At 41.1% G+C, this 25,919-nt stretch overlaps 1 protein-coding gene across 1 annotated transcript in view; it reads left to right on the forward strand.

Annotated features, from left to right (window-relative positions):
• The first annotated feature begins 1,225 nt into the window (after window positions 1–1,225).
• The window catches only part of LOC308188097 (uncharacterized protein), a 163,218-nt gene continuing 138,524 nt past the window's right edge, over window positions 1,226–25,919 (forward strand). The window contains exons 1-2 of the mRNA XM_080576751.1: window positions 1,226–1,235; window positions 7,373–7,471. Coding sequence (XP_080432877.1) covers window positions 7,378–7,471 — 94 coding nt within the window. The 5' untranslated portion in view covers window positions 1,226–1,235; window positions 7,373–7,377. The remainder of the gene's footprint in view (window positions 1,236–7,372; window positions 7,472–25,919) is intronic.

Consider the following 25,919-nt stretch of genomic DNA (forward strand, 5'->3'; position numbering starts at 1 on the left):
GGTTGTGGTTTGCTTCTTGTTTAAATGTAGAACTACTTTTGCTTGAGGAATTGGTGTTACATGTTTTCAACAGAGATGAGAACAGAATTTCAGCTCCAAACAGCTTCCATTTCTAGCAAAAGTGAAAAATTTAAGCAGGAAGGCTGCAAACGAAGGTGTAGTGCTGAGTAGCATGATAGTTCTGTAATTTTTTTCTTCTCCCAGTCAAATTATTGTTATAACTATTCTTTCTCAGTTAAGATTTCATTGGGGGAAGAAATAAAGCTTCTAGGTTTCACAGGAGGGAAGTCTTTAATAAGAAATTAATATAAGATAGTGAAGGAGTCAGGAAAACAGTCTAAGCACAAAGGGATTGTCCAGAAGACTGCGCAGAGATAAGAATGTGAATATATAAGTTCATAGAAGAAACATGCAACAGCCATTTGAATTTCAATCCAGCTGTTCAGTGACAAATACAGTGACAAATACAGATAGTACTCACCACAGTGTGTTACCCTGGGCACAGTGATCGGGAGCAGTCGTGGTCACCATCCCAAGTCACCGCAGAGAATGAAAATTTCTTGTTTGTACGTATGTTGTTCTTTAAAGGAAAATGTCTTACATGGGACAAAGATATAAAGACTACAAGATACTTGGAAAGGAAGGAATGATTAAAAATGATAGACTGGAAATGGAGAGAAGCAGATACTTGGCTTCTCGGTTTGTACTTGAAGTTTCTAATATTTAATTCCTGGAAAAGGGAAGTGTATGTGAAAAAGTAACTGGGCTAGCAGACTGGTTAGCTTTGCTGTTGCTTTCCAGTCAATAGGTCACTCCCCTGGGCTAGGGGTTGTGCTCTGCCAACAGCAGGTTTTTTTAGCTGGTCCTATACTGGTAAGAACATAATTATCTGTTTCTGTGGTGCAATAGGTTATCAATAAAATAAGAAATAATTATATTGTTTAATACTGAAAAATTTCTGCATTGTTTACTATTCTTAGATTTCTTTCCTTTTTTTTTATTAAACAAAATATTTTTCAAATATATCAAAATTCCACCTTTTTTTTTTTTTTTTTTTTGCAAGGGATTTTATAGAAGTTAGCTTCTGAATTACGTATGAGACGCTGTCTACTCAGTGTGTTGGTAGCTCAGCTTCAGTAACAAGAATGTGATTTTTTTTCCCGATATCTACCTTCAGGGTCACTCTGGGACACTCTGAAGTATTACGGCCACCGAGACTGTTTCCTCCTACAGAGGTACCTCTCTGATCTGTGTAGTTGTGTTTACATTGAGCTCCCAAACAGTGAAATAACTTGTCAGCCTTAAACACTACATGACAGAGAAAAGTCAGTGGTAATAACTTCTGAGTTGTATGAATGAATCTGTATAAGTGTCATGAATTAAATGAAAGATTAGCAACACACAAAAAGCTATTTCCTCTTCCAGTTTCTGGAGATTTTATGAATTTCTCATGGGATAAGTTACTGTGTTCCTCATTTCAGAGAAAAAAATAAATGTTTTTACTTCTGAAGCGTCCTCACTTCCCAGCAGGTAAATACCATAGGATAAAGTACCTAAACGCTAAGCAAAATGACAGTTCACCCTTACCTTCCAACCTCAGCAGAAATTAAGTTTTGGCCAGCTATTGGTATTTTGTAGGAATTATGCCTGCTCAGTTATTTATTTTGATATTGTGACAACTTTTTATCCTGATTCCTGCAGAAAGAAGGCTGATGCAATCATACTGTGTGTGCTTCTATCTCCGTCACTTCCATATCCCTGATATCTTTTGAACCTATTGACAAATTTCAACCGATTGATCTCTCAAAGAAAATTGAGTTCCTACAAGCTTTGTGAAAATAGCCTGCCAGAGAGCCCTCTCGCAGAGGGGTAGGCCATAGTGCGAACAGGCCTCATTTCAGACAACAGAGAATCCACTTGTGAGAAAATGTTTATTGATAAATGTCTATCTATGGGGAAGGTCTCAGGGAGAGCTTGTTCTTTCTTTGATCTGCAGTCAATCAAGTCTGAGGCTCAGGTCATTTAGGAGCCAGGCATCGTAGCAATGATCCCAACTGCATGTGGGGATACTGCTTTGCAGTAATCATTTACCAACTTCACTACATTTAAAACAAATGTTTTTTAAAACCACTTAAATCTCCTCTCCCTCTCCCTCTCCCTCTCCCTCTCCCTCTCCCTCTCCCTCTCCCTCTCCCTCTCCCTCTCCCTCTCCCTCTCCCTCTCCCTCTCCCTCTCCCTCTCCCTCTCCCTCTCCCTCTCCCTCTCCCTCTCCCTCTCCCTCTCCCTCTCCCTCTCCCTCTCCCTCTCCCTCTCCCTCTCCCTCTCCCTCTCCCTCTCCCTCTCCCTCTCCCTCTCCCTCTCCCTCTCCCTCTCCCTCTCCCTCTCCTCTCCTCTCCTCTCCTCTCCTCCCCTTCCCTCCCCTTCCCTCCCCTTCCCTCCCCTTCCCTCCCCTTCCCTCCCCTTCCCTCCCCTTCCCTCCCCTTCCCTTCCCTTCCCTTCCCTTCCCTTCCCTTCCCTTCCCTTCCCTTCCCTTCCCTTCCCTTCCCTTCCCTTCCCTTCCCTTCCCTTCCCTTCCCTTCCCTTCCCTTCCCTTCCCTTCCCTTCCCTTCCCTTCCCTTCCCTTCCCTTCCCTTCCCTTCCCTTCCCTTCCCTTCCCTTCCCTTCCCTTCCCTTCCCTTCCCTTCCCTTCCCTTCCCTTCCCTTCCTTTTTATTTTTTTTTTTTAATTTTTGACCAACAACTGCCCAATAGCCTCTCACTTAAGAGCAAGGCTTTATGTTGTCCATCACCTGAGAAGTCAACCCTTGACCTTTATCACTGTCACTTTTCTTCATAGGTTCTCTGAGTTTGAAGTTACAGAATTGCTAAAACAGATAACAAAGTACAGAAGGCTGAAAAGTGGCTAGGACAAACCTCCAGGGGCAAAGTTTATCTGTTGGAGCATTTCCTGTGTGTACTTTGAAACCTCTCAATTTAACTTGATCAAAGCACGAGCCGACATGTTTCAGCTCCCTACTGAACAAACAAATTTACTGCTTATCATTGTTGCCACCTCAGTCTTTAATTTACTTTACCTAGTAAGCCAGTACATGTTAAATGAACAACCTGGGCATTTCAAATGTTCTGGCCTTAAAAATAGGCTATAGTTCATCTGACACTAAAAGATGTGACGTTTCACAGACCTTCTCCTTTGCCACAGTCGCTATATAAAAGGAAGCTTAAACCATATGTAGCTGGTGTGGAAAACAGTGGCCTCTTTGGGACCACTATATCCATCAGCATCTGCAGGAGGGTTTTTTTTTCTAGTATCTCAGGCTTCCTCCTTTCTTTTTCATTAACTCCCATAGGACATATGTGGACTGAGAAAATAAATGGTGGCATTTTTGAAATGTGTTAGTTAACTCACATTAACGCATTTCAAAGCATACTTTATCACATATGGATTAACAGATCATTTTAAACACCACTTTTTGTCAACAGGAGTAACTAATGCTTTTTTTAATGTTCTGGTAGCTGGCGTTTTTAATTAAAAAGTATTTATTTAAATTAATAATACTAATAGTAAAGAGTATTGTGAGGTTTTGCATAAAGGGAGCTTGGCCAGGCAACCTGGCCCATAGGAGATAGTGAGGTACAGTGGCAGCCTTTCTGTTTTTAAGCCAAAACAATTCAGGCAATGTTTTCAGCCGGTGTCTAAAACATTGTGATTGTTTTCCACTTAATTAAAACTACTGGCACGTATTTTGCAGCCCATGTGGCTTTCCTTGCTCTCAGAGAAGTTGAGTCCAAAAGTTCTGATTTCATTGTTAACAGCTTTTCTTCAATATCACGTCTCCCAAGAACCAGTGTGCTACTTGAGGTGAGGCTGCTGCTTTTTAAGAAGGTACCTGCAAAGGCAGGGACAAGTGCTACACATTTGGTCTCAGTTCTTGAATGCTTTGTCTTGTGTGAATGTGGACCTCCTGAACAAGGAAAATGCTACTGTCCCTCTAAGGTTTATGTTTCTGGGCCTGTACTGCAAACACTGAAATATCCAAACAGCTTCCCAAACAGTTTTGCTCCCTGAACACCACTAAAAGGGATCTTTACTTGATATAGGTAGATACAGATTTAAACTGCTCTTCATCACTCCAAACTGTGATTGCCTTTGTCGACTGGCAGTTTCTTTCCTTCTTTCAAGCAAAACCAGCATCTTCAAATATTCTGCAAGCTCAAGTATTAACCATAATCAGTTTTTATTCTACTTCTGTGTCATCCCTCACTGACGACGCAAAATGTTTAAACAGTATAAGTTATGATGGAAATTTTCAAAAAAAAAAAAAAGTGCAGCGGCACATCTCCTCTTAGAACTAATGGAACATGCATGACTCTTTCCTGCACAGCTTGGTAAATGTCAGTCAGAGACTTCAGAGCATCTATGCAAGAAACGACAGGACAAACAGCCACATATGTCAGCGTCTACTGACACAGATCTACCTCCACAGGCAGTTCTACTAATGAACGTATCATATCTTTCCCCATAATAATCACAGACTAAGGTTAGTTGAGTTTGAGGTTTTGTGAAACTTCCAGGTGATATTTTGGTTTTCCTGACTTGAAGAACTGTTTCAAATCTACAAAATTCTTTTACAATTTGGATTTGCATTGGGTTACTTTCTTCCTCTAATGTTATTAACTTAAACAATTTAGATGACTTTTCTGCTTAAATGAAGCCTGTGCCAGATATAGAAAAATCCTTTCCTGAAAGATAAGTTCACACAAATGAAATGCTCTGCATGTTTGGTTTACCTGTAATGACAGTGCTTATTGAGATAATACAAAATTTTTCATTTGGCCAATCTGCTTATAAATTTGTGAGAGGAAATCTTAGTCTAACTGGTTCTGCCTTTTCAAGATCAAATATAGACAATGCTACTGGGTGGGAAATGTTCCTGTGTTGTTCTAGGATGAAGCAGACTTGTAGAAGCATTCTCCAGACAGAGAAAAGAGTAAGTTTGTTCTGGACTAGGTGGTACCCTGACGCTTGGGCTTTACTCTGGGACTATGGGAGAAACAGGTTTAAACCTTTATTTTGCTTGAGCTGTGTTTCTCACATGCCAAGAGGGATGCCCCTGGCATCAGTCCATCAGCTGCTCTGTGATGGGTCTTCTTAAATATCTCTGGCCATATAAGTTGTTCATGCTTCTCTAAGAGAGGTTGACTGTGTGGCTGTGGGTTTGAGCACTCCTGGAGGACATGGGAGACTCAGATGCATGCTCCCACTGCAAGCTTTTGTACTAAAAAGCGGAAACTACTCCAGTAGGTGGGCTTGGAGAAGGTGCTTTTTTCTTCCTATGAAACAATACTGGTTGGGAACACAACCAGTCCTGAAACTGGAATCTCTGGTCTGACTATGGCAAAGTAGATATGTTGGCTCCTGGAGCAACAAAAGCTGTTATTTTTACTGAAAGTTTCACTCAAACAGCTGTTTGTGTAAGAACCGCCATTTTTAACAAGTCAGTATTTTGTAACAAAAATTATTCTATCAGAAATTTCTGTAGCATCTCTAGAGAAGAGTCCAAAGGACAGGGTCCTTGGACTGCTCTGTGGACTTCGACCTTCTTACTCAGTCTTCAATAAAACTTTGTTCCTGTGGCTGTTCTTCTCAGCCCAACTGCTCTTGGCACAAAAACTACAGCTGTCAGGAGCATGCTGCTAATTGCTGCAAACATGCTCACAGGTATCCCTCGCTGCACTGAAGCAGTCAAACGATTTGTGCCCCTTAAATAAATGGGGCTGTGTGGAGGGCAACAGTCCAGAGGTGACATAACTCATGTGGGGATCTCTTATGTTCGTTGTGTTTTTAAGCAGGATGGAAGCAGAATATTTTAAATCCCCTGTAAAAGACTGTCTATATGCTGCTAAGCTATACTGGAAGCCCTATCTCATTGTAACTCTCCTTGGATGGCTGGGTAGCAGAGAAACCCTGCAGTCCCCTGACTGCTAAAGGGGTGGGAGCCAGGGTCTCTGGAGCTTTCCATGCACCTCAGTCCTCATTTGTTAGCTGGATATCGCTTAAACTTTCCTATTCTAATCATTTATTTATTTATTTATTTATTGGATGGGTACAGACCAGAGAGAGAGAGAAAATAAAGAAGAGACAAAAAATCTAGGTACCTTCACCTGTTATTCTCTTCTTGGGATGGCAGCCTTATTGTGTTTACCGTTGTTCTTTTCCTCTACAGAGAGCCATGTGTCAGATGTCTGCAACTTTCCAAGGATAAGTTTTAGTAAATTCAAACAACAGTTTTAGTCTTCAGAAATTAATCTTTGCAGAGCATCTACGTCAGGAAAGCTGCTGTCCATTAGTAGGAAATTATTCAGAGAAAGGAAGACGATTTGCTTATTTATGTAAGAAACTGCTGCACAATTAAGTACAGATATAGGTCAGTAAAATAAGTTCTTTGATCTATTGCTACAAGGAATCAGTGTAAATACGTTTCCTGATAAGAGTTGCTACTGCGTAATTGCATTTTACAAACTGCGTAGTGTGCTATTACTCAGGAAATGTGTTTACTGATATGCATGTCTCAACTCAGCCTCATGGTTGAAAGGTTTGCTTTTGCTGATATTTATAGTTCTTGCACATTTTTAATAAGGTGATTAAACTTGTGAAGGGATGGGAGAGAGTACAAACAGAGAAAATTGATTCTAGAGCATACAAAACCACTATTGAAATAGAGACCAGTTGATTGTTTTTAAACAAATGCAGGTTAAGATTAAACTGCAAGACAAATATGAAGAGGGATTAATTTATACTGTCAACTCTGACTGTTCTGGGCTTCATCTTTTTGTGAGAATAGATGAGAGTATGACTCCATCACAGATGTAAAAAGGTTTCCTCTTCATGGAGTTTTGTCCTATTCTAGGGAAAATAATACTCACTGTAGAAATCAAGCCCCTTCAGAGCTTGCACAGGAGCTGCTAACTGAATGCCAGTGGTATTGAATGCTTACGTAAGAATAGACTTGACCTGGGCTTTAGTGGGATTCCTGATATAGGAGGATGGGAATCAACATAGTGTTGTTATAACACAAATCGTACTTCCATATTTACAGACTGTCTGCCATAGTAATGAAGGGTATCCAGGCAATTCTTTTCAAGTTTAAGTTTCAGTCACTGTGAACCTACCTCATAGATGTCAGTTGGATAGAAGCTATTCAGTTAGGCTGGACTGAACTTACTAAACATTATCTCAGCATGAAAATATGTACATTAATGTACAGGTTTGAGCTAAGCCATCTCATGATGTTTTAATGTGGGAGACAGACCATTGTGTAGTTAAAAACAAGAGGGGGAAAAAGTGGTTAAATTTGTATTTTTTTGCTTTGAAGAATACATGGTTGAACTATCAGAAACAGAAAACTACTGCAGGATGGGAAAGCAGCCCTTGAAGAACAGGAGAGCATCTCTGCGCTCTGGTTACAGAAGCTGTGAGTTTTCTTCTGAAAATCCCTTTTTGCCAAGACATGGTATTCACAACAGGGTAAACAACACTTTAAGACTGGAGTGGGACATCCACTATTCTCGTGGTCTGTAGTAGGCAACAGAGAAAAAACATTGGGTTGTTCCTGAGAAAGAGGATGTGGTTCTGGGTAAGTGGCCAGGGTGGGAGGCAATTCCCGCATCCTGTGTTATCTTCAGGTTCTGGAGCCAAGCTCGTTGCTCTGCACGTCGTGTTTTGGTAATAGAAAAGTGATTTGCACAGCTCTCTTCTCTGCAAGGATTTCAGGGCATGGTCTTCTTGGGGTAACCGAAGAAAAGCTCTGGCTTTTTCTTATCAGAGGCAAAATATGTGGTCATGTGTGAGGCAGACCGAAACCAAAATGAAACTGAAACTGAATTTGTCTTTCCCTGGATGCCCTACATGCTCAACATGGGGCAAAAGAGGTGCTGCAGTACAGCTTCAGATGTCCTTTGGAGCCCTCATGTGCAGTCATAGTCTAAAGGTCCTGTGAGCAGGAGGTGAATCTGAGTGACAGCATTTAGCATACGAGTGGTATCTTTCTCTCTTAGTGACGTTTTGCACAAAAGTGGGCTGTGCTTTCCATGTAAGTGAGCTACAGAGTAGAAAACATGTTGATCAGGAATGTGAAGGGCTGCCGTCTTCTTCTTGCTTTAACTGGAGTAGGGTGCTTTAAATGGGCAGTAAGGTGTCCTCTGATGATGGAACACTCCACTGGGGGCAGCAACATTCAGGGTATGGTATGGTCATGCGTTAGGTTGGGATTTAGGTGGCCAGTGTGCTTTTCCATGACATTACTGCTCCTTACGTTTCTCCTCAAGAGACATCTCTTCACTTTTCTGGAAAACCAGTACCTTGGTGTGTGCATGAATTAAAGACTAATACCCACATTTCTTCCTCACTCACTAAGGGATCTACCGTCAGAAAGCATTTGGTGGGCCAGTCTAATTTCCTGATGGCAGTTCAGATTACAGTCAGGCTCTGCAAAGCTAGAAATGACTGGTGTGGTTATGGCTCCCAGAGTCTGCAGAAAAAGACCTTCTCTCCTGTTGATGTTCAGAAGTGCATAGGATTGGCACCATCACCATTGTTAGGAGAACAGTCGTTTTTTTGTGTGTTTGTTTTTGTTTTTTTCTCCCCTCTCCCTTAATCTTTTATTATTATTTTAAAAATATTTTTTAAAATAATAATACAATATTACTACAATATAATTACAATTGCCTTACAGTATTGAAAAGGAGAGAGGGAAAGAAACCTCTAAAAGAGCACACTAAGAATGTATTTTAAGCAAATGGCAGGAAATGGCAATGTTCATGTTGCACACAGAGTCTGAATTTGGCTCCCTTGTGACAGTACAGTCTCTAATTACACAAACAAATATCATTTTTGAAGGCTATGTTAAGCCTATGCTAAGTATGCTACTATGCTACTAGTAGCTTATGCTACTATGCTTTCTATGCTAAGAAAGTATGGACTAAGAAAGCATGGACTATTTAAAACCTTAGACAAGCATGGAAGTCCCACCAATTGCGTTAGGCTTATGCTGGTTTATTGTCAGAGTGGTCCATTTTATTTTTATCATTTTGTGGGTACGATACGATACTCATTTTCTACACAAGTAAACGGGCTTCACAAATGCGTGCAAATGTTCCTGACTGAGGTGTTTTTCTGAACTGGGTAGATATGAAAAGATGTTGAAATGCTTTCCTGACTCAGGCCAACAAAGATTGCTAGTAGGGGCTATAGCTGGAGAAAAGACACCCTTGGCTGGGCACAGTATGCTCATTTATTATTAGAAAAGCAGGGTGTATCTTTTTCAGATTTCTGAAGAGAAAGGACTTAGGGAGTAGTCTGGCCCAAACAGAAAATTGTTTCCTGATCTGTGTGAGACATCTGAGCCGAGCTTTCTTACTCAGGGAAGAGAAGCTGGAAGAAAGGCTCCGGATACTACAAGGTAAGACAACTGTCTCTACTATTGATAAGATACCTGGAAAGCACAAAAGGGAATTAGTTATCTACTTCAGACAGCTGCATTAGACTTCTCCTCACTCTTACTAATCCTCCCCAGCAGTATTATGGTCAGGAATTCTTCCTTCTGCATGAGCAGTTTTTCTAGTGGTTAAAGACATTAATGAAGGCTGAGACCATTAAGTCCTGTTTCTTGCCTGCTTCTATCAGACTGTATGAACTCAGTCCCATTGTTTTAGTTCCTGTATTTCAGTTTTTCTATAAGGCAGCCTTCTATGTTATATACCTCACACAGCTTTGTGAGGACAGATTTTTTGTAAAGACGGCTGGGAACTTCTGGGAAAAAATGTGTTGTAATCATGACATATTATAGTTATTATCAGTTATCATTAAAAGAATTGTACTTTTGCATGTGAGAAAGGGAAAAAGGAAAGATGCTCATTAGCAGCTTCCTTCCTCGGGCTATGAGCTTCCATGGGCTCCTCTCTGATAAGCGTGTACACAGCTGCAGTCCCACGGCAGCCCAAGCTGATGTAACAGCTGCTGCTGTGGTGTACTGCCACCATCTGCCCTTCTCCCACAGTCCCACTCCATCCCCTACATTGCCTCAAATGTTCTCTGCTCCTTCGCAGAATCCTTCACAGAACCACTTCAAGAAAACTACCTTTGGGGAAGAAAACTACCTGTTACTCTTTTTTTTTTTTTTTTCCTGAAGGGGTGTAGTTTCAGCTGGGGGGTGGTGTTGCTCTGAAGTGTGGCAGGACACTGCAGAGGGACCCTGGAGCTGCTGCAGGAGAGGAGCAGGGCTGTGTGGCTGAGGGCATGGCAGCAGACATGGCTGTGGTGGTCAGCAGCTATGCCACAGCCTTTCCCACCAAGCTAGGGTATTCTGTTGAGGCCAGATACCAGTGTCACCCCTGAAGGAGTAATGCGGGACTGAAGAGGAGTCACGGGGAAAACAGAGGAGTGAGAGTGCTATAAGGTGGGACTCTAATCAAGAACAAGTTCAGGAAAGAGAAATAGGAGCCATTATGGAGAAAATGTTGGGTTATGGCTCAGTGGCTCTCAAAACGTTGACCAGGTAGGAATTATTAGGAGAAGTCCAGAGAACTGTCTGAAAATACCACTTTCCTGAAATATAATGAAAAATAGTGAAAAATACCTGGTTTGCTGACCTCTCACACCCTGTGAGGAGTTCTGGTCCCCCCTCCCCACTTCAGAAGGGATGAAGTAGAATTAAAAAAAATGGTTCAGAGAAGGGCATCAGGGATGCACAGAGGAATGGAGCACCTTCCTGACACAGAGAGGCTACATAGAATAATCCCTCTTGAGTCTGGAAAAGAGAGACCTGGCAAGAGCAGAGGAAGATTTCTGGTTTGCAGTGCTTTATGGGATCATAAATGACATGGTGAATGGTTAAGAAGAAAGCAAAAAGAAGTGTTTCAGTACGTCTTGCTAAAAAAAGGCTGGTGAGCACCCTGAGAATTTACACATACACAGGAAAATTTAGGCTGAAAGGGACTTCTGGATGTAATCTGGTCTAACTGTCTCTCAAAGAGAGGCCAAATGCCCCTCCTTTGTCTTGCCCAGTTTTGAATACCTCCAAAAGTGCAGATCCTACAGCCTCTCCGGACAACCTGATCCAATGTTATCAGACAGAAGATTTGAAACAACTTAATAAAATATTTTATTTTATGACCTTTAAATACGATTAACTAATTACTTGGGATTCAGCGGGGTGAAAGAACTGAATTGCTTCATACAGTGACCAAAACCATGGAAGAAAAGCTCTTCCAGAGCTATTAAAACCGTGAGCGTTATGTCTAGCTTGAGAATGCTGTAATCAGCAGATCGTGGGAAGATGGCAACATACTGTGGGGAGAATCACCATAGTTTAGTTGTCTCCTTCTGTCCCAAAGCACCTTATGTTGGCCACAGTCAGAAGAGAAATACTGGCTTTGATGGGCGTTTTGTCCATGCAGCACGGTTGTCTTTGGTCTGATCAGTGGGTATCTAAGCCTGGGAACACATCAAGTAGGGTGAAAACACATTAGAGCTCATAATGCTGCTTTAAATTTCACAGAAGGACAGCTGCCCAGGCAGGTTCGGACCTATTTCCATCATGCATTAAAAGTTAGTTTCATAACACGTATTTTTCTGTCAAACTTTGTGAATAAAACAGTGCAGGAAGATGTCGTGACTAACACGAAGCTTTTTATTCAGGCAGCAGATGAAGTGGGTTAGTTTTAGAAAGGAGTAGGAGTCAGAAGAACATTCAGCTTAAGCAGACAGACCAACCCCAGTTAAACTGAAGGGAAAAGCAGTGACACTGGGTCTTGCATATCTGATGTGAAAGGAATACAATGCTGGATTTATTATTCAGGTTATACATTATCCCACAATACTGCAGTTTTATAGTGGTGACATCTGACCACTTGCTATCAAGAGATAACTTGAAAGTGCCGCACAATAGGAGAGCTGTTCCTTTCTTGTTGCAGTTATTTTTATTGACGAGCTTTCCGACACTGTGAAGAGTCCATTGGTACACAGAGGCAAAATACCATACACCGCCAGTCAGAGTAAGATTGCAGGTATGAACAATAAAGCAAATGAATACCCTGCTGCTCCTCTGCACGCATAGTTGCTTATTCATCCTTAAAATAAAATAAAATGCACAGATGTTTGGATTCAGAGATAAAATGATCCTATAATGCAGGGAGCTCTCACATTTTTTGGATACGATGTGCCACATCTTGTGGGAGAGGTGGATGTGGGGAGCACGTCTTTCTGCAGTATGTCATCTGCAACATAAGCCCCTCACGCTCGCGTCAGGCCCCTCCCTTCCCACTCACGAGTTGATAACCTCTTTGTTGCAGAAACATCAATTGATTGCTTGGGGGAAAAAATGACATTGAGAAGGAATGCAATGCTTTATTTATAGGCTGGCTGTTGCTTTTCTTTCTGTAAAGTGCTTTCACTTCTAGTAGTTGATTATTAAGGAGAGCAATGGTGTGATCACAGACTCTGGGCAAAGTCTTTCTGGTGCCTTTGCCCTCTCACTCCAGCTTGTCCTGTCCTTCTTGCAGAGTTCAGCTGCAAAGGGGGGGCTGTGCATCAGCTAGGGGGTGGCCGTGGTGGCAAAGGTCCCAGGCAGGGGACAAACCCATGGACTGGGTACAAGAGCAACGCCTGAAGCTTCTGCTTGGGCTCAAAGGGCTCTGTGCACATGGGCGTGCTAGGGACGGGACCTGGTGGGTGGCCATGTGCCATCACAGTCGCTGTTTGATGCAGTGTCTGAGCCGATTTACGGGCAGAAAGGCACCCTCGCTTCCTCTCCACTGCTGCACTTGGACGAAAGCATCTGGTGCAGCCTGTGGGGCCGCAGTCAGCACCTGGCCGGGCCATGACAAAGGAAGAACAAGCCCACTACACTGGCTGGCACATGGCAGGGATCAGGAGACCCTGAACATGCACATTACTTTGATTTTGCAGCATGGATCTTACTCAAGCCTTCTTTCTTAGTGATCACAGTAAGAACAAGAGAAATGGCAAAGCTTTTAGTAAGATCAGTTTCTCTAATGACTCACCAAGTGCTACAAAGTCAAAACAGGTTGCTTGTACTTGAAAGGTATAAAACAACCATGTCATTTTTATGGTTACTGTACAAAACACCGCATATATGCATGCAAGGGAACGTTTTAAAATCTCATATAGCTTTTTTTTTTTTTTTCATCTAGAGGCTTCTTTCTTCTGTTTTTTATTCACGTGTCATGATTCGTATTAAGCATTATTGCTTTAGCAATTAAGCTAATTTCCTCACTGCACTCTGCCAGTCAGTGTATTGCTCTTCGGTACTCCTAAAAGAAAGCAGGAATTCACTTCAGGTACTGGCGGCCCAAGTCAGTCCCCACTGCAGTCCACCAAAGTTCTCCCATGGCCATTAGCAGGGGCAGCTAGCACTGGGAAATGAGCAATAACTACATAGCCCATCCAAAAAAAAGATCTGCAAGTCCATCAACTTTCTGTTACGTAAAATTATTTTCAACAACAACAATATACCTACATTTCTATAATGTCTTTCATTCCAAATGAAATTTCACCACCATAGTGTTTCAGGAAAAATGTGCCTTTTTGTGTAGTTACAAATGATTTGACAGGAAAAATATCCCTTTCAGTGAAGTCTGACAGAAAAATGAAATTTCAAGGAAATAAAATATCTTGTAATGCAATCAGAGATTTCTACAAAAAAAAAAACTTTTAAAGAGAGAAATACTCTCATTTCGTCAGAACAAGACAGCCATCTTAGGATTTTCCAGTACTTTCTTAATCTTTCTCTCTCTCTCTCTCTCTCTATTTATTTATTTATTTATTTTTAGGAACAGGAAGCACCCAAAAGTATTCAAGCCCCTAGAGGATATAAAAGAACATAAGTGGTAGCGTGTGATATTTCCTTGGGTGGAGAATAGTTCTTATACATCACATTCCTTTTGCAAGTTAGGGTATGCCCCTGTTGCAGCGCCTGGTTAGGTCCTGGGGTGGTTAATCCAGGACAAGCCCTTACTTCCACAGCTGCACTTCTACCCAGGCCCCCGCAGCCAGTGTGCGGCTCACCCGGGCACGCTGTTGTGTGAGCTGCAGACAGAAGATGCTCCAGACATTCCCAGGTTGTTTCTGGAGCTGCCTTAAATGGGCTGTGAAGGGAGCTTATCTCAAGAATGAAAACAGCCACACAAAATAGTTCAGATCCTTGGTTTGTCACTGTACACAGGTACGTTACAAATTTCCCCTTAGGGAAGGAGCAATGTACACTCTGCAGCTGAAATTGCCTTTTTCCTCCTCTTCTTCCATGCTGGGGACTTAGCTGCACCAGCCCTTTACCCAGGGGTTTGTTTTCCTTTCTGTGATGGCCACAGTACAATAATTGCTGTTTGAGGATGGGGATGAGGTCAAAGTTTTAACCATACTCTTCCCTTACACCGCTGGCTTCACAGAGGCACCTGCCCTCCCTGCACCTTGACATGGGCAGGTGGTATAAGGAAAGGTGGAGGACCACCCCTCTCCGGATTTGTGGATAAAGCCAGCTGCTTTGGCTTTCTGTCTACACTGTTGTTCTGTGCCCTACATGATCTGCCAAGGAAATGAAGGGAAAGAGTTAAGTGCAATGGTTCATGGGAGTGCCTTCCCAGCTCGATGCAGGTATTTCCTGCCCGACAACTCAAAAATGTTAATTCATAGAGCAGGGTGCACATTTCTTTCTGCTTTCTGCTCATTAAAAAGTCAGTGATGGCAGACACCATCTCCAGTGAGGCTTCTCTGTCCCCTGCCATTGGTCTAGCCTTCCTCCAAGTGAGAGGTCTTGGAGCTGCTAAATACCACTGCACATCTCCAGGGCCCAGTCACACACATTGCTGGGAAGAGAGGAAGAGGTCTGGATGGCTTTTTGACCCACCAGTCCCCACCTCTGTTCCCATTCTCCTGTGGTTGCAGTTTTTGAGTTACAGGAGAAACGCACTAATTTACATCTCATGCAATGCCACAGCATGGGTGATGTTCCCAGAAGCTGTACAGGCAGGAGGATGGAAAGGTGAGCTTGTCACCTATGGATGACTGACCTGCACCCCAAAGTGTCCCAGGACTGTCCCAGTAACTGCTCAAGGCACTTGCAAAGACAGCTTGCATGTCCTCCTCCAGGACTACTGAGCTGCTCTACTTCTTCAAGCTTTTTAAATTTGGGTTTCCCCACAGCCAGACCTTTCTCAAGCTGCTTAGCTTTCTTTCCTTGTACACCCACATAATTACTCCAGCACAAAGAGTGGGCTTGTGAAGCAGCAGCATTTTAAAAAACCACAAACTCTGATCTCAAGGCAATCTTTCCCTCCTACTTCCTCCCCCTTCAAGCAGGGGTGTCAGCCGTGCTGTTTCTTTCAAACTTTCTCTGACTCATCTCATCAGGCAGCTTGTAAATACTTGAATGCATCCATCAATGTCAAGTCAAAGTAAGTAAGTAGCTGCATATGCTGTGCAATGGAGTTTCCTTCACTCATATGTGTCTTTTTGGAGGTGCAAAGAATTTAGGGGTAGCCCTATCTCCCAGTATCATTAACATACATAGATGTTGTCGAAGATGTCTTGTCATGAGAACAAGGCACAGTATATAAGATGTTCTTCTTACAGTCAATAAAGCATACTTTACTGAAATACCCACTATTGTATGATCTGGGCTGGAATGTCTTTATGCAACATGCTGCATTCCTTTAAGCTTAAAAACTGGGAATTAAAGACTCGGAGGAGCTGGAGTAACAGCAGCCCTTTGAGAAGGTACCATTTCAGACCGGCTGGTCACAGCCTTAAAAACAGTTGCTAGCAAAATATTATCTTTTTTGTATTACTAGGGTATAATTTGCTGTGTCATCGTTGCATGCCAAAATCTGAAAAGCAGAATGTGCAAGTGATTCAGAGGATATATGGAACACAAACCGCCTCTTCAGAAGGCAAAAATCTCTGCTGAAGAACAGCAGCGTTCCCATGTATATGACTGATAAACATGTGAGTTTCATCTTGAACTAACTGACAAAATACGGACCCTGCACCAAGGCTTTGCTCAGCATGGGGCAAGATTCATCAGTTTATCTACTAGCAGGCTGGTTTATGGCAATGAAATCATTACAGTGGGAGGAAAGGGAAAGCCTTGCAAAACTTCTAAGCTATTCCCACTGGAGAGCTGAGAGAGAAAGTCGGGCAATTGCAGTAATGGTCGGTTCAGGTGGATGAACTTATCCTCAGATATACATATGTGTGCAAATATGCTGTCCCACAAACACACACACACACATACACTCATTAGGTAGGTTATAGGTGAGAATTAAACTGGGAGCCAGGAACTCAAACTTAGCATTACTTTACAGAGTAATCTGGGGGAGATCAGCTGAGTGTGAGGAACTCTCCTCTGTACAGTGGAAGAGATGATGCTCTGAAAAATCTTCCTCCCCTCTGCTATACCCATAGTAAGAGACTGGCAGAAGCAGTACTGTGACGGGCTTCCCATTCATATTTGCTATGCTTTTAAAACATAAAGCATTGCTATCTCTCTCTGGATTCATTGGGCTGACCAGAGTAAGATATTGGGTCAAGGTGAGCACTGGTAGTAGTACTGGTTTGTAAGCAGTTTTTCTCTACTGAGATGAAAGGATACTTCAAGTACTGCTCTTCCCTCTTGTTTCTCAGGGAGTGCAAGTTGAGAATCAGGATAATCGCACAGCAGAAATGCTTTCCATCTCACTCCTTTATTTACTTTTTTTTCATGATTTCCTTCCACTCCCAGGTAAAGGAATGTAGGCTGTTTGAAGAGTTGATCTGCTGGGGTGGGGCACTAGCTTAATTTGAAACATTGCTGAATATTTATTCATGTTCTGTAGGAGTATCAGAATCATAAAATACTTGGATTCCTAACAAACTGTGCACGTGTACACAATCTACAGAAAGAGAACAAGTGTTTAAAAACAAGGCTCTATACACAATTCCAAAGTCATTTAAATATAAGATATATATAATTCAAGTTAAAAACATCTTGCAGTACTACATTATTGACAGCTTAAAGTCAGACACCAACTGTGATGGCATAAATCTGTAAGCTGCTTCAGGGAAAAATTGCTAACCATTTTAAATTTGATTTTAAAATAAAGATACCATAGAAGGAAGTTTGAGTTCATTTAAATAGGAACATATCATTTATAAACAGAATTTTCTTCCTAGTGGTCAAATTGGTCAACTAATGGTGGTTTAGGAAGGTAGTTCTCTTATTTTTAAATCTGTTGGCTTGTGCAGTGGCAGGTGGGACCATGCTTTTTTGACTAAAGTCTTCAAACTAAGATGCCTCCCTAAGTCTTTCAATGACTAAAGATGGATCAGAACAAAGTTCCTCTTCTCTCAAAGATTTTGTGATTTCAAAATAAATTTCCCATTTTGTACTTAATCTGCCATTTCTAGCTGCCGTGAAAATACAGCGTATTTCCAGTGTTGAAACATGGACTGCTTGTCATTGCAGTGCTAATGGGACACCAAAGGACAATCTCTTGGAGACTGTGAAGGCTCGTGTTAGCCTTCTCCGAGGGAAGATTCCCTCAATTGTTCTTGAAGTAATAGATGTATATGTTTTTAAAAGAGCATGACAACCTGTTTAGGTGATGGCTTTATAAGTCATGTTTCCATTTTTAATCCTGCAGACTCAGGCTAGAAATCAAAGTCATTAGAGCTTACATTGGAGTGATGTGCAATCAGAACTGGACCCATTCTTCTCAATGTAGATCCACTAATGGTTCACAAATAGGTTCACAAATCCTAGCTTCTGTCTCTGTTGGTACCAGACTTCAGAGGAAGGCAGAAATTGTTTGGAAGACACAAATATTTGTAGGGTGAGCATACCTTTACTCTATGAAAAATGACCTCAAATCTGATGCTGGATAACAAATCTGGATAGATTTGTCCAACTTCTATGTATAGTTTTCTGGCTGTGGCTCCAGAACCATAGCCAATGACATTTCGTCATCTAACTACTTCCTTGATAGGCATAATGAAGTAATTAACTGTCTAAGTGCTGTCAGATATACTTGCCTCTGTGTGCCCACCAAACTGGTCCTTTGAAAGTCCAAATACAAAACTGGAGGTGACTTCAGAACTCAACCCTGCATTCACAGTGAAAGTGGGGCAAACCACTACTAGTGACTACAACAGTGTCAAAACTTTCCCTGATTTCCCTTGTCAAAGGAAAATTGGCCTGCAGGTCTTTATGAGTGTTACAAATTCCTAGTCATTCACCGTGGTTGAGACCCGTCTCTCCCACAAAGCCACGCAAGCATCATTCACTCTTACATACCACGTTGGCTTCACCACTGAAGTACATCTCATGCCCTGACTTATCTTTGTACATGTTGTCTGTGAATAATTCAGGACGTCTCCAGACAAGTTTACTGTTTCATTCCAAATGAATAAGCACCGGTAACAAATCTGATGTGAAAGTGTAGCAACACTCTGAATAGCTAGTATAAAGCAAGAAAGGTTTCCATGGACACCCTTTTGCGCTGATAGGCTGTTTTAAGGGAGAAATGCGGTGTTCATGTAGCAGGTTCAGGATGTAAGAGGAGACAGCCTGTTCCAAAAAGTCGCATGCATCAGTTGTTCAACTGGCCAATTGGGCAGGTGTGTTCAGTGAGCACTGGAGGCCATTGGTGATATAAAAGATGCATGGTGTTCCAGTCCCTGCACCATCCCTGGGCTGGTCCAAGCTTTGCCAGCATGCCGCAGCAATTAATCACTCTCAGTGAGATGACTCGTAGAACTCCTCCAGTGACATGCACTCTATTCTTGATATTGCAGGTGTGCCAAATGCTCCGAGCTCAGGTACCAAGTCACACTGTGCAGGACACTGACACACACAGATAGTGCTGCATATACATATAACTTTTGTGAATGTAGACACTTCATTATAATAGTATTGTTGCTAGTTATTGATGGTTTTTTAAAATGGATTTTTTAAAAACTGTTATTTTAGCCAGAAATTGTACCAAGCCGTTCAGAGGCTTTTGTTAGAAAGAAGCAGAAGTTTTGTGACAATGTGTTTGGCAAGGATAACACTCAGCAGATTCCAAGGACATTTTGACAGGGAACTTTAAGATACGTTGTCACTGCTATAAGGAGAAAGAATACCCTGCTATTAACATGTATCTAGATTTTCTCCTTGATTGTCCAGTTAACGATCCCAGCCTTGGTAGCAGCTTTCAGGGAAGATCCAGCAGCTAGATGTCTGAGATGAAGGTGATGAAGAATAGTGGATTTCTAAATTAGAAAAGTTCAAAGGTAGAAATGGGTAATAAGGAAATGAAAAGAAAAAATCTTTGTGATCATCATCCAAACCCAAGGGGGAATAACGAAATCCACTGTGAAGAAGAGGTGCTCTCCATTCAGTCCTTCAGGTCAAAGGGTTTTCTGAAGCCTCCTTCTTTCAAGAGAGAAAATAAAACGAGCATGGGTTTAGGAATATGGGGGAAAGCCCTAAATGTGGAATGGAAATGGAAAGATTTGGAAAGATTGTGGTATCTGTGTCCTAGGTAGCCTTAATCATCAAGGAAGAATATGCAATCTTCTGGGCAGCATGACTTCGCCTTGTCAAAACTTGTCATACTTAAATTATTTGACTATTCCTATTGTGCTTGCCCCTTGTACTACCCAAGTAGCTGAAAGTTGGGCCAGTTTTGTATGTGCATTTTTGAATCTGTTGGGATTGTTTGAACCTATTAAATCTTTTCTTCTCGTGTTTTCCAGAACAGTTTGTTTCTTCTATCTGCTGTTTTCTCTGAGTTCCCTGAGCAGGGATTGTCTTCTGTTATATTAATATATCCTCCCTAGTATGATGAGTCCTGCTCTGGGGCAGGGGTGCCTCTCTTGCACAGCTCACAGCTAACTTTGTATTTTTACAACCAGCTTCTAAAGGTCTTAGTTGTCTTTTATCTGTTATTTAGGTTAAAAATCTGCAGGAAAGAAGCCTATAAGTCTTTCCAGTTATCTGCCAAACTAATTGAAAAAAGACTCGTTAATTTCTTTTGGCAATTATTACAGAGTGAATAATGCAGTAAGTCACTCTGAGCTCCTGTATAATGTTTTCTTGCTTTATGGATTGTTTCCTAGCATGCCTGCAGCAGAGCTGTTTAAGTTGTTTTCACTTTGTAATTTTGTGCATGAAGTACTACAATAAACATAATTAAAACCAAATTTCCCTCTCTCTCCTCCTATTTTTCTTCCCATGACTCTTCCCTTCTCTTAATCTTCTTCATTCTTGTTTCCCTTACTCATTTTTTTTTCTGTCTTTGCTTCTTGTGCTTTCTCTTTTGCTCCCTCTCCCTTCACAGTTCTTTTTTTTTTTCCTTCCCTCTTTCAATTTCCATGTGCTTTCACAGACCTCAAAAGGCCTGTACTTAACATAAGCTGGGGTTTCCAGAGATGACAAGTCTGTGGGCAGAAGCCAATAAGATTTGAAGTTGAAACACAATCACATAAAACAGAACTACAAGCTCTTGCAAAACTGGCTTGTATAGACTCATACCTGTGAATGACATGTGAGCAGACTGTCTACACTGCTTGTGTTTTCCATTTAAGGTGATCACTTGTCATCTTTCCACCATTCATCCACCTGTCTTATTTCATAGTGATCAGTACTTTTCTTTTTAAGGAGATAGCTGTTACGATATGGAAAGCAGATCCCTAAGTTAGTACCGTGAAATGTTCTTTCTGCACGTGGGCTTGTGAAAGAAGCCCTCTGTTAGGAGTCTGGACGTTAGGACTCTCCAGGCTTTATTGCTGGGTGATTGTAAGTCAGATCCTCTATCGTTATCAGCTTTCCCATATGCAAGACGGAGATATTGACTCCCTTGTAAAATTCTTGGAGATCTGCAGATGACAAATGTCTTTACTGTAAAAACATTTTCTTTATTTACACTGAGAAAGAACCAAAAAGTTCTTGACGAGTATTCAGTCCTTGCATGCAGGGCAGATGAAAACTGACCACTGTGGTGGGTGAAGTGAAGAGTTTCCCATAATATTTCAGAGTTTATCTGAGCAATGTGCAGAAGCTGATGGATATTACCTAAGGTTTTTCTTTGTTCGCTAGCTTTTGGTTTTGGTTTTTAATTTCTTCTTCCTCTGCCTTTCAAGAAGCTCCATCATATCTCATTTAGGTAGTTTCTGTTCACTAAGTGGGAAAACTTGGCTGTTTGAATGACACTACCTTAGATAAGTACTGTCCATGATGATATGACAGAAAGTGTATCTCATTGTTGGAAAGAGATGAGGTCCTGGCTGCGCTAAACACCAATACCAGTTTGCATTATGCTATCTTTCCAAAATGTCCCTGTAGCACTAACTTGGAAATTTTATTTGATCATTGGTAAAGACTTTAGGATTTGTCTTTTAATGAAGATGATAAAAAATTCACATTGCTGTCTTTCAGAAATGTCATTTTTGCAGTTTGAAAAGAATGCTCCTGCTCAGCACAGGTTTTATCCCCATGAATCCTGTTCTGACAGACACAATGAAACACAGATTAATGCTGTCATGCTAAAATGTTCTCTTATGCATCTCTGCTTACTTTGTATTAAAAAAATATATAAAATATTCCAAGATGCGGAGTGGGATCATATTTTGTTCTTACCACTACATAGCACTCATGTTGCTTTCAATGTTATTTACCAAAGGAAAAAAATATATATCTCTTTTTATCTTTTTTTTTTTCCCTTTTCTTTATCTGCTGTTGTTACAAAATATCCCAACTGAAAAAAGAAGCCTAAAAAACAAAAATGCTCAACAGTCATCTAGGTGCTTTGCAGATCCAGAGGGAAAAATGTTAGGCTGTCATAAGCCAAGAAGAAGAAAAAACAGACATTCCCGGGATGTCTGCAGCAGGCAACTGGGAGCAGCACGGGCAGAAAAAGTCATATAAAGAAGCTTCCATTCCTGGTGCAAAGCAGTTGCCTATATGGAGCATGAACTGGTCCTTCTTTGGAGAGCAAAGCAAACCAAGGGTTATGGTATCTCTGATAGAGGAGGGTGATACTTTTTGGTCAGTCAATAGAGTAGGTCACAGAAGAAGCTCAGTATTTCATCCGTATACTCAATCATTGCTGGAGAAGTCTTTGAATGTGTACATGCGCTTGAATGCTCCTGTTTGGAGAAAGGTACGTTGTTTTCTAATATGATATGTGTGGTCATGTATAGATGAGGAAGGTGAGAGAAAGCAGTAGGCCACCCAGTGGGGAAAATCTCTTTCTCTTTACGTTGTTACATGGAGAATGGAACTTTTTAAATTCCATGGTACACTTAAATAGTTTTTTTCCTGGATACCGCCCCAAATGATCAAGAAGACTGTCAAGAAGACAGTCATGGATGCATTCAGTTTTATGTAGCACATCATCATTAGATACAGCTTAGATCACTGTAACAAGCATTAGATTTTAGAAGACTTGTAGCTATAGGACTTACAGGAGTTCCAAATTTTCCCCCTGATTTCTAGATTGGAACAAATCATTGAAACTTTCAGCAAGGTGAAAAATCTGAAGATATCAGAATACCAAAGAGCACTCAGGCACTTTTCATTCTCATTTTTTTTTTGACTGTCATGTTAAGATATTTATATTAAGCTGATTTCTAAGATGAAAAACAGTTGTTTAGAAAGTTTAGAAAAATAATTACACTTCCCCAAAATGTTTGAGTTCTGTCAAATGAACATCTGCCAAAAGGTTTCTGGCCAGCTATTGTGTTGCCAAGAAGCCACGGAAGTGTCATCCAAGCTCTAGTAATTTGCCAGAAGCTGCTTCACAAACCCTGGGAAGCTAGAGCAGGTGGACACCTTTGCCTTCACTCCCCTCCTACACCAACAACGCTTCCATTGAAGATGAAAATTATGGCCTCAGTCTTTCTGAGCTCAGGGCTTTGCTTAGGAGGTAAGGTTGCCTATCAGAGGGGTACGGTGAAAATGGATTAACAGTTGGGACTTTTGGGCTCAATGGAGAAGAGGGCTCAGACAGTACCTAGACAGCTGGGAGAATTAAATCCTATGTTTGCTGACAGCTGAAATGAGCCCTCTTACAGGAATTACCTCCACAAGATACCTTGCTTTTTCAAGTCCAGAATATCCACACTTGTAAATAATGTGGCACAGCTGGCTCAGTGCAAATACAGATGCCACTAGTTTTTAAATGCTGTAGGCATTTAAAGACTGTCACAGCACTAAATATATCAGCAACCTTCACCTGACAAATATTTATAGCCACTGAGTTGGAAGGATTCTTGTTCACTTGAAGGGAAGAGTCAGGGCTCAGTCCAGGCTCTGTGGAGACTGGCAGGCAGGCTTCCCTGGACTACTTCTCTGGCTCAGGCCCCAGGAGGCCATACACACATGTGTTTCAGCGTGGATGTGTCTCATAGGCCTCCAAACTGTGGGTCTCGGCAGCCTGCAGGGCTGACACCAGCTGGGTCTCATGCTGCACCGAGGGCAAGGCAGCGCTCTGTTTCCACTTTAATTGTGTCAGTGTTGAGCCAGAGCTTGCGTCTGCTTCCTCTCTTACCCCACAAAGGAAAATGTGTGCCAAAACGCTTCCTGTTTTTCACTGCCAGCTAAGTTGTATGCTCGGGGTGAAGCTCGTTAAGGCAGCGTGTGGCATTAAAAAACGGCAGCATCCAATAGTGGAAACAATCATGTTTCAGCATCCTACTCCTGAGTGGACTCAAGTGGAAATCAGGCTGCAGAGCACAATCAGTCCAGAAACAAAAACTGAAAGAGGAAAGGTAGTCACATTTAGTGATCTAAACAAACCAGGAAAGCAGGCATGTATTTGACACAGGCAAGGTAATAGTTCTTTGCTTTAAAGTAGTAAAAGGAGCCTGATAGGAACACCTAATGGTACAAAATTGCTTATCGTTAGTGGGGTTTGTCTTCTTTTTCCATAGTATGAAGGGGTTATCCATTCTTTCAGTTCTTTTCTGGCTGATAGTGCCAAAGCATATTATAAAAACATTATCCTCTTAATTAACCTTCTGAGAAAGAAACTGGTTCTTGACAAAAGCGCAAATCTGTGTCTGTACTATACTTTCCTGTACTTCATTTTCCTCAGCTGTGATGCTTCTTTTTCCCTACTTCTGTCTCAACTACCTTTTCCTATGCCCATTGAGTTCAAATTGTTTGAATAATTGCTGGTCATTTTGTCCTATAAAGATTTATTTTTCTCCCAGAGCAGGTTACAGGGCTGTTATGTCTAACTCCAATCTCACATGTGAAATATGAGACAAAGGAAAGCTGTCTAGTGTTTCAATCTCTCGCTCTTCTTGGTGGCTAGAACAAAATTTCATAATAATGTTTATGTTTAGAATTTCTGCAGTAATAAGCAGATCGGTATCAGCATGTATGTAGTAAGTTTAAAGAGCTGTTAATAGACATTTGGATGGCTTACGAATTTAAAACTTTCATTACTATGTCATCAGTTCAAAGTCAACTCAGTTTACCAGGGATCCTTGATAGCATCGGTCTATCCTTCTCAGATGAAGCAGGTATGCTTGTCCAAACTTGGAATTTCAGTCCCACCAAAATAAATAAATAAATAAATAAATCAGAAATTGCAGAATTTTTATTCCCAACCTTCCTACAAAACATTATTTTTGAAAAATGGTCTACAATCCATTTTTAAATTTCAGTTCTTATTTTTTAAATTTTATTTGTTTTGCAAAAAAATCTTAAACGGCCAATATTAAAATATAAGAAAAAGTAACATAACAATAAAAATAACAAGAATAACAAGTTTTTCTGATGAAATATATTCTGAAAATATTTGTCACAGTGATGGCCGAGAAAGAACTTATCCTATCAAAATGTGTCTTTTTTTTTTTTTTTTGGTCACAAACTCAATTCATGTTGAAAAATTCTATTTTTAAATTTTGTTCCCATAGGAAAATATCTCTGTAGAAGCTCCGCAGTAAAACAGGTCAAAAATTCAATACAGCATTCAATATAATATGTGTTGGTAATTTCCATTAAACCAGCTGCTCCCTCAGAAACTGCTTCTAGAAGCGGGGTTCAAACAGTCTCAGTGGAGCATCTGACTTGCTGGTTGTGGCAGTGGTATCATGTCACTGCTAAGATGATGTGGCAAGGACAGGACTAGGGCAGTCTGGTAGGAGAATTTATTTTTTTTCCTTCCTTCCTGAGTCTGATTTTTAGCTAAACACAACTTTTGGTATAGACGTCCTATTAACAGAGCCCCTTCTATAACCACTACTATGTTTTAAAGCCAACATCCAAAAATGCCTGTCTATGGGAAAGTTTGAAAAATAATAAATGTGGAGACAATTTCGGTTAATGTGTTTTGAATGTCCTTCTGGTTTTATTTGCGTGCAAATTCCTTAGGATGAGGAGAAGAACTGGTGACCCTGAGTATTCCATTTAGGATGTCTTTATTTGCTGGCGATCTTGTGGTCATTTTCCACAGCCACCATTTGGGATCTTACAAAAAGGTCAGTAGCAAACAAGCAAGTGAAAATAACAAAGAAAAAGAATACCGCAGACTTTGTTTCTTTAAAGACACCCCCCTGTCACCACCACCACCCAGTAAATACAGCATGGTAACTGTTTGTTACAGACTGCTCTTTCCTCTAAATTCTCTTTGTAAACAGTGGGTCTTTAAAAAATGTAGTTGAAGGTTTTAGGTATTTTTCTGATGAGTCTCACCAAGCAAGGCCAGAGGGATGAAATATAACTTTTCTCTTCCCACTTCTGCCATCATCGGCAGAAGCCAAAAAGTATCTACAAACGATTGGTTTCTGCCTTGCAAAGCAAAGTCCAGAGATGCTGATTCTTTCCTTATCCTTTTAAAGTCCATTTGCATTCATCTGTGTTGCTCTCCCAAGGGAGG

The sequence above is a fragment of the Anser brachyrhynchus genome (assembly GCF_964034855.1).
Source record: "Anser brachyrhynchus genome assembly, chromosome: 1".
NCBI lineage: Eukaryota > Metazoa > Chordata > Aves > Anseriformes > Anatidae > Anser > Anser brachyrhynchus.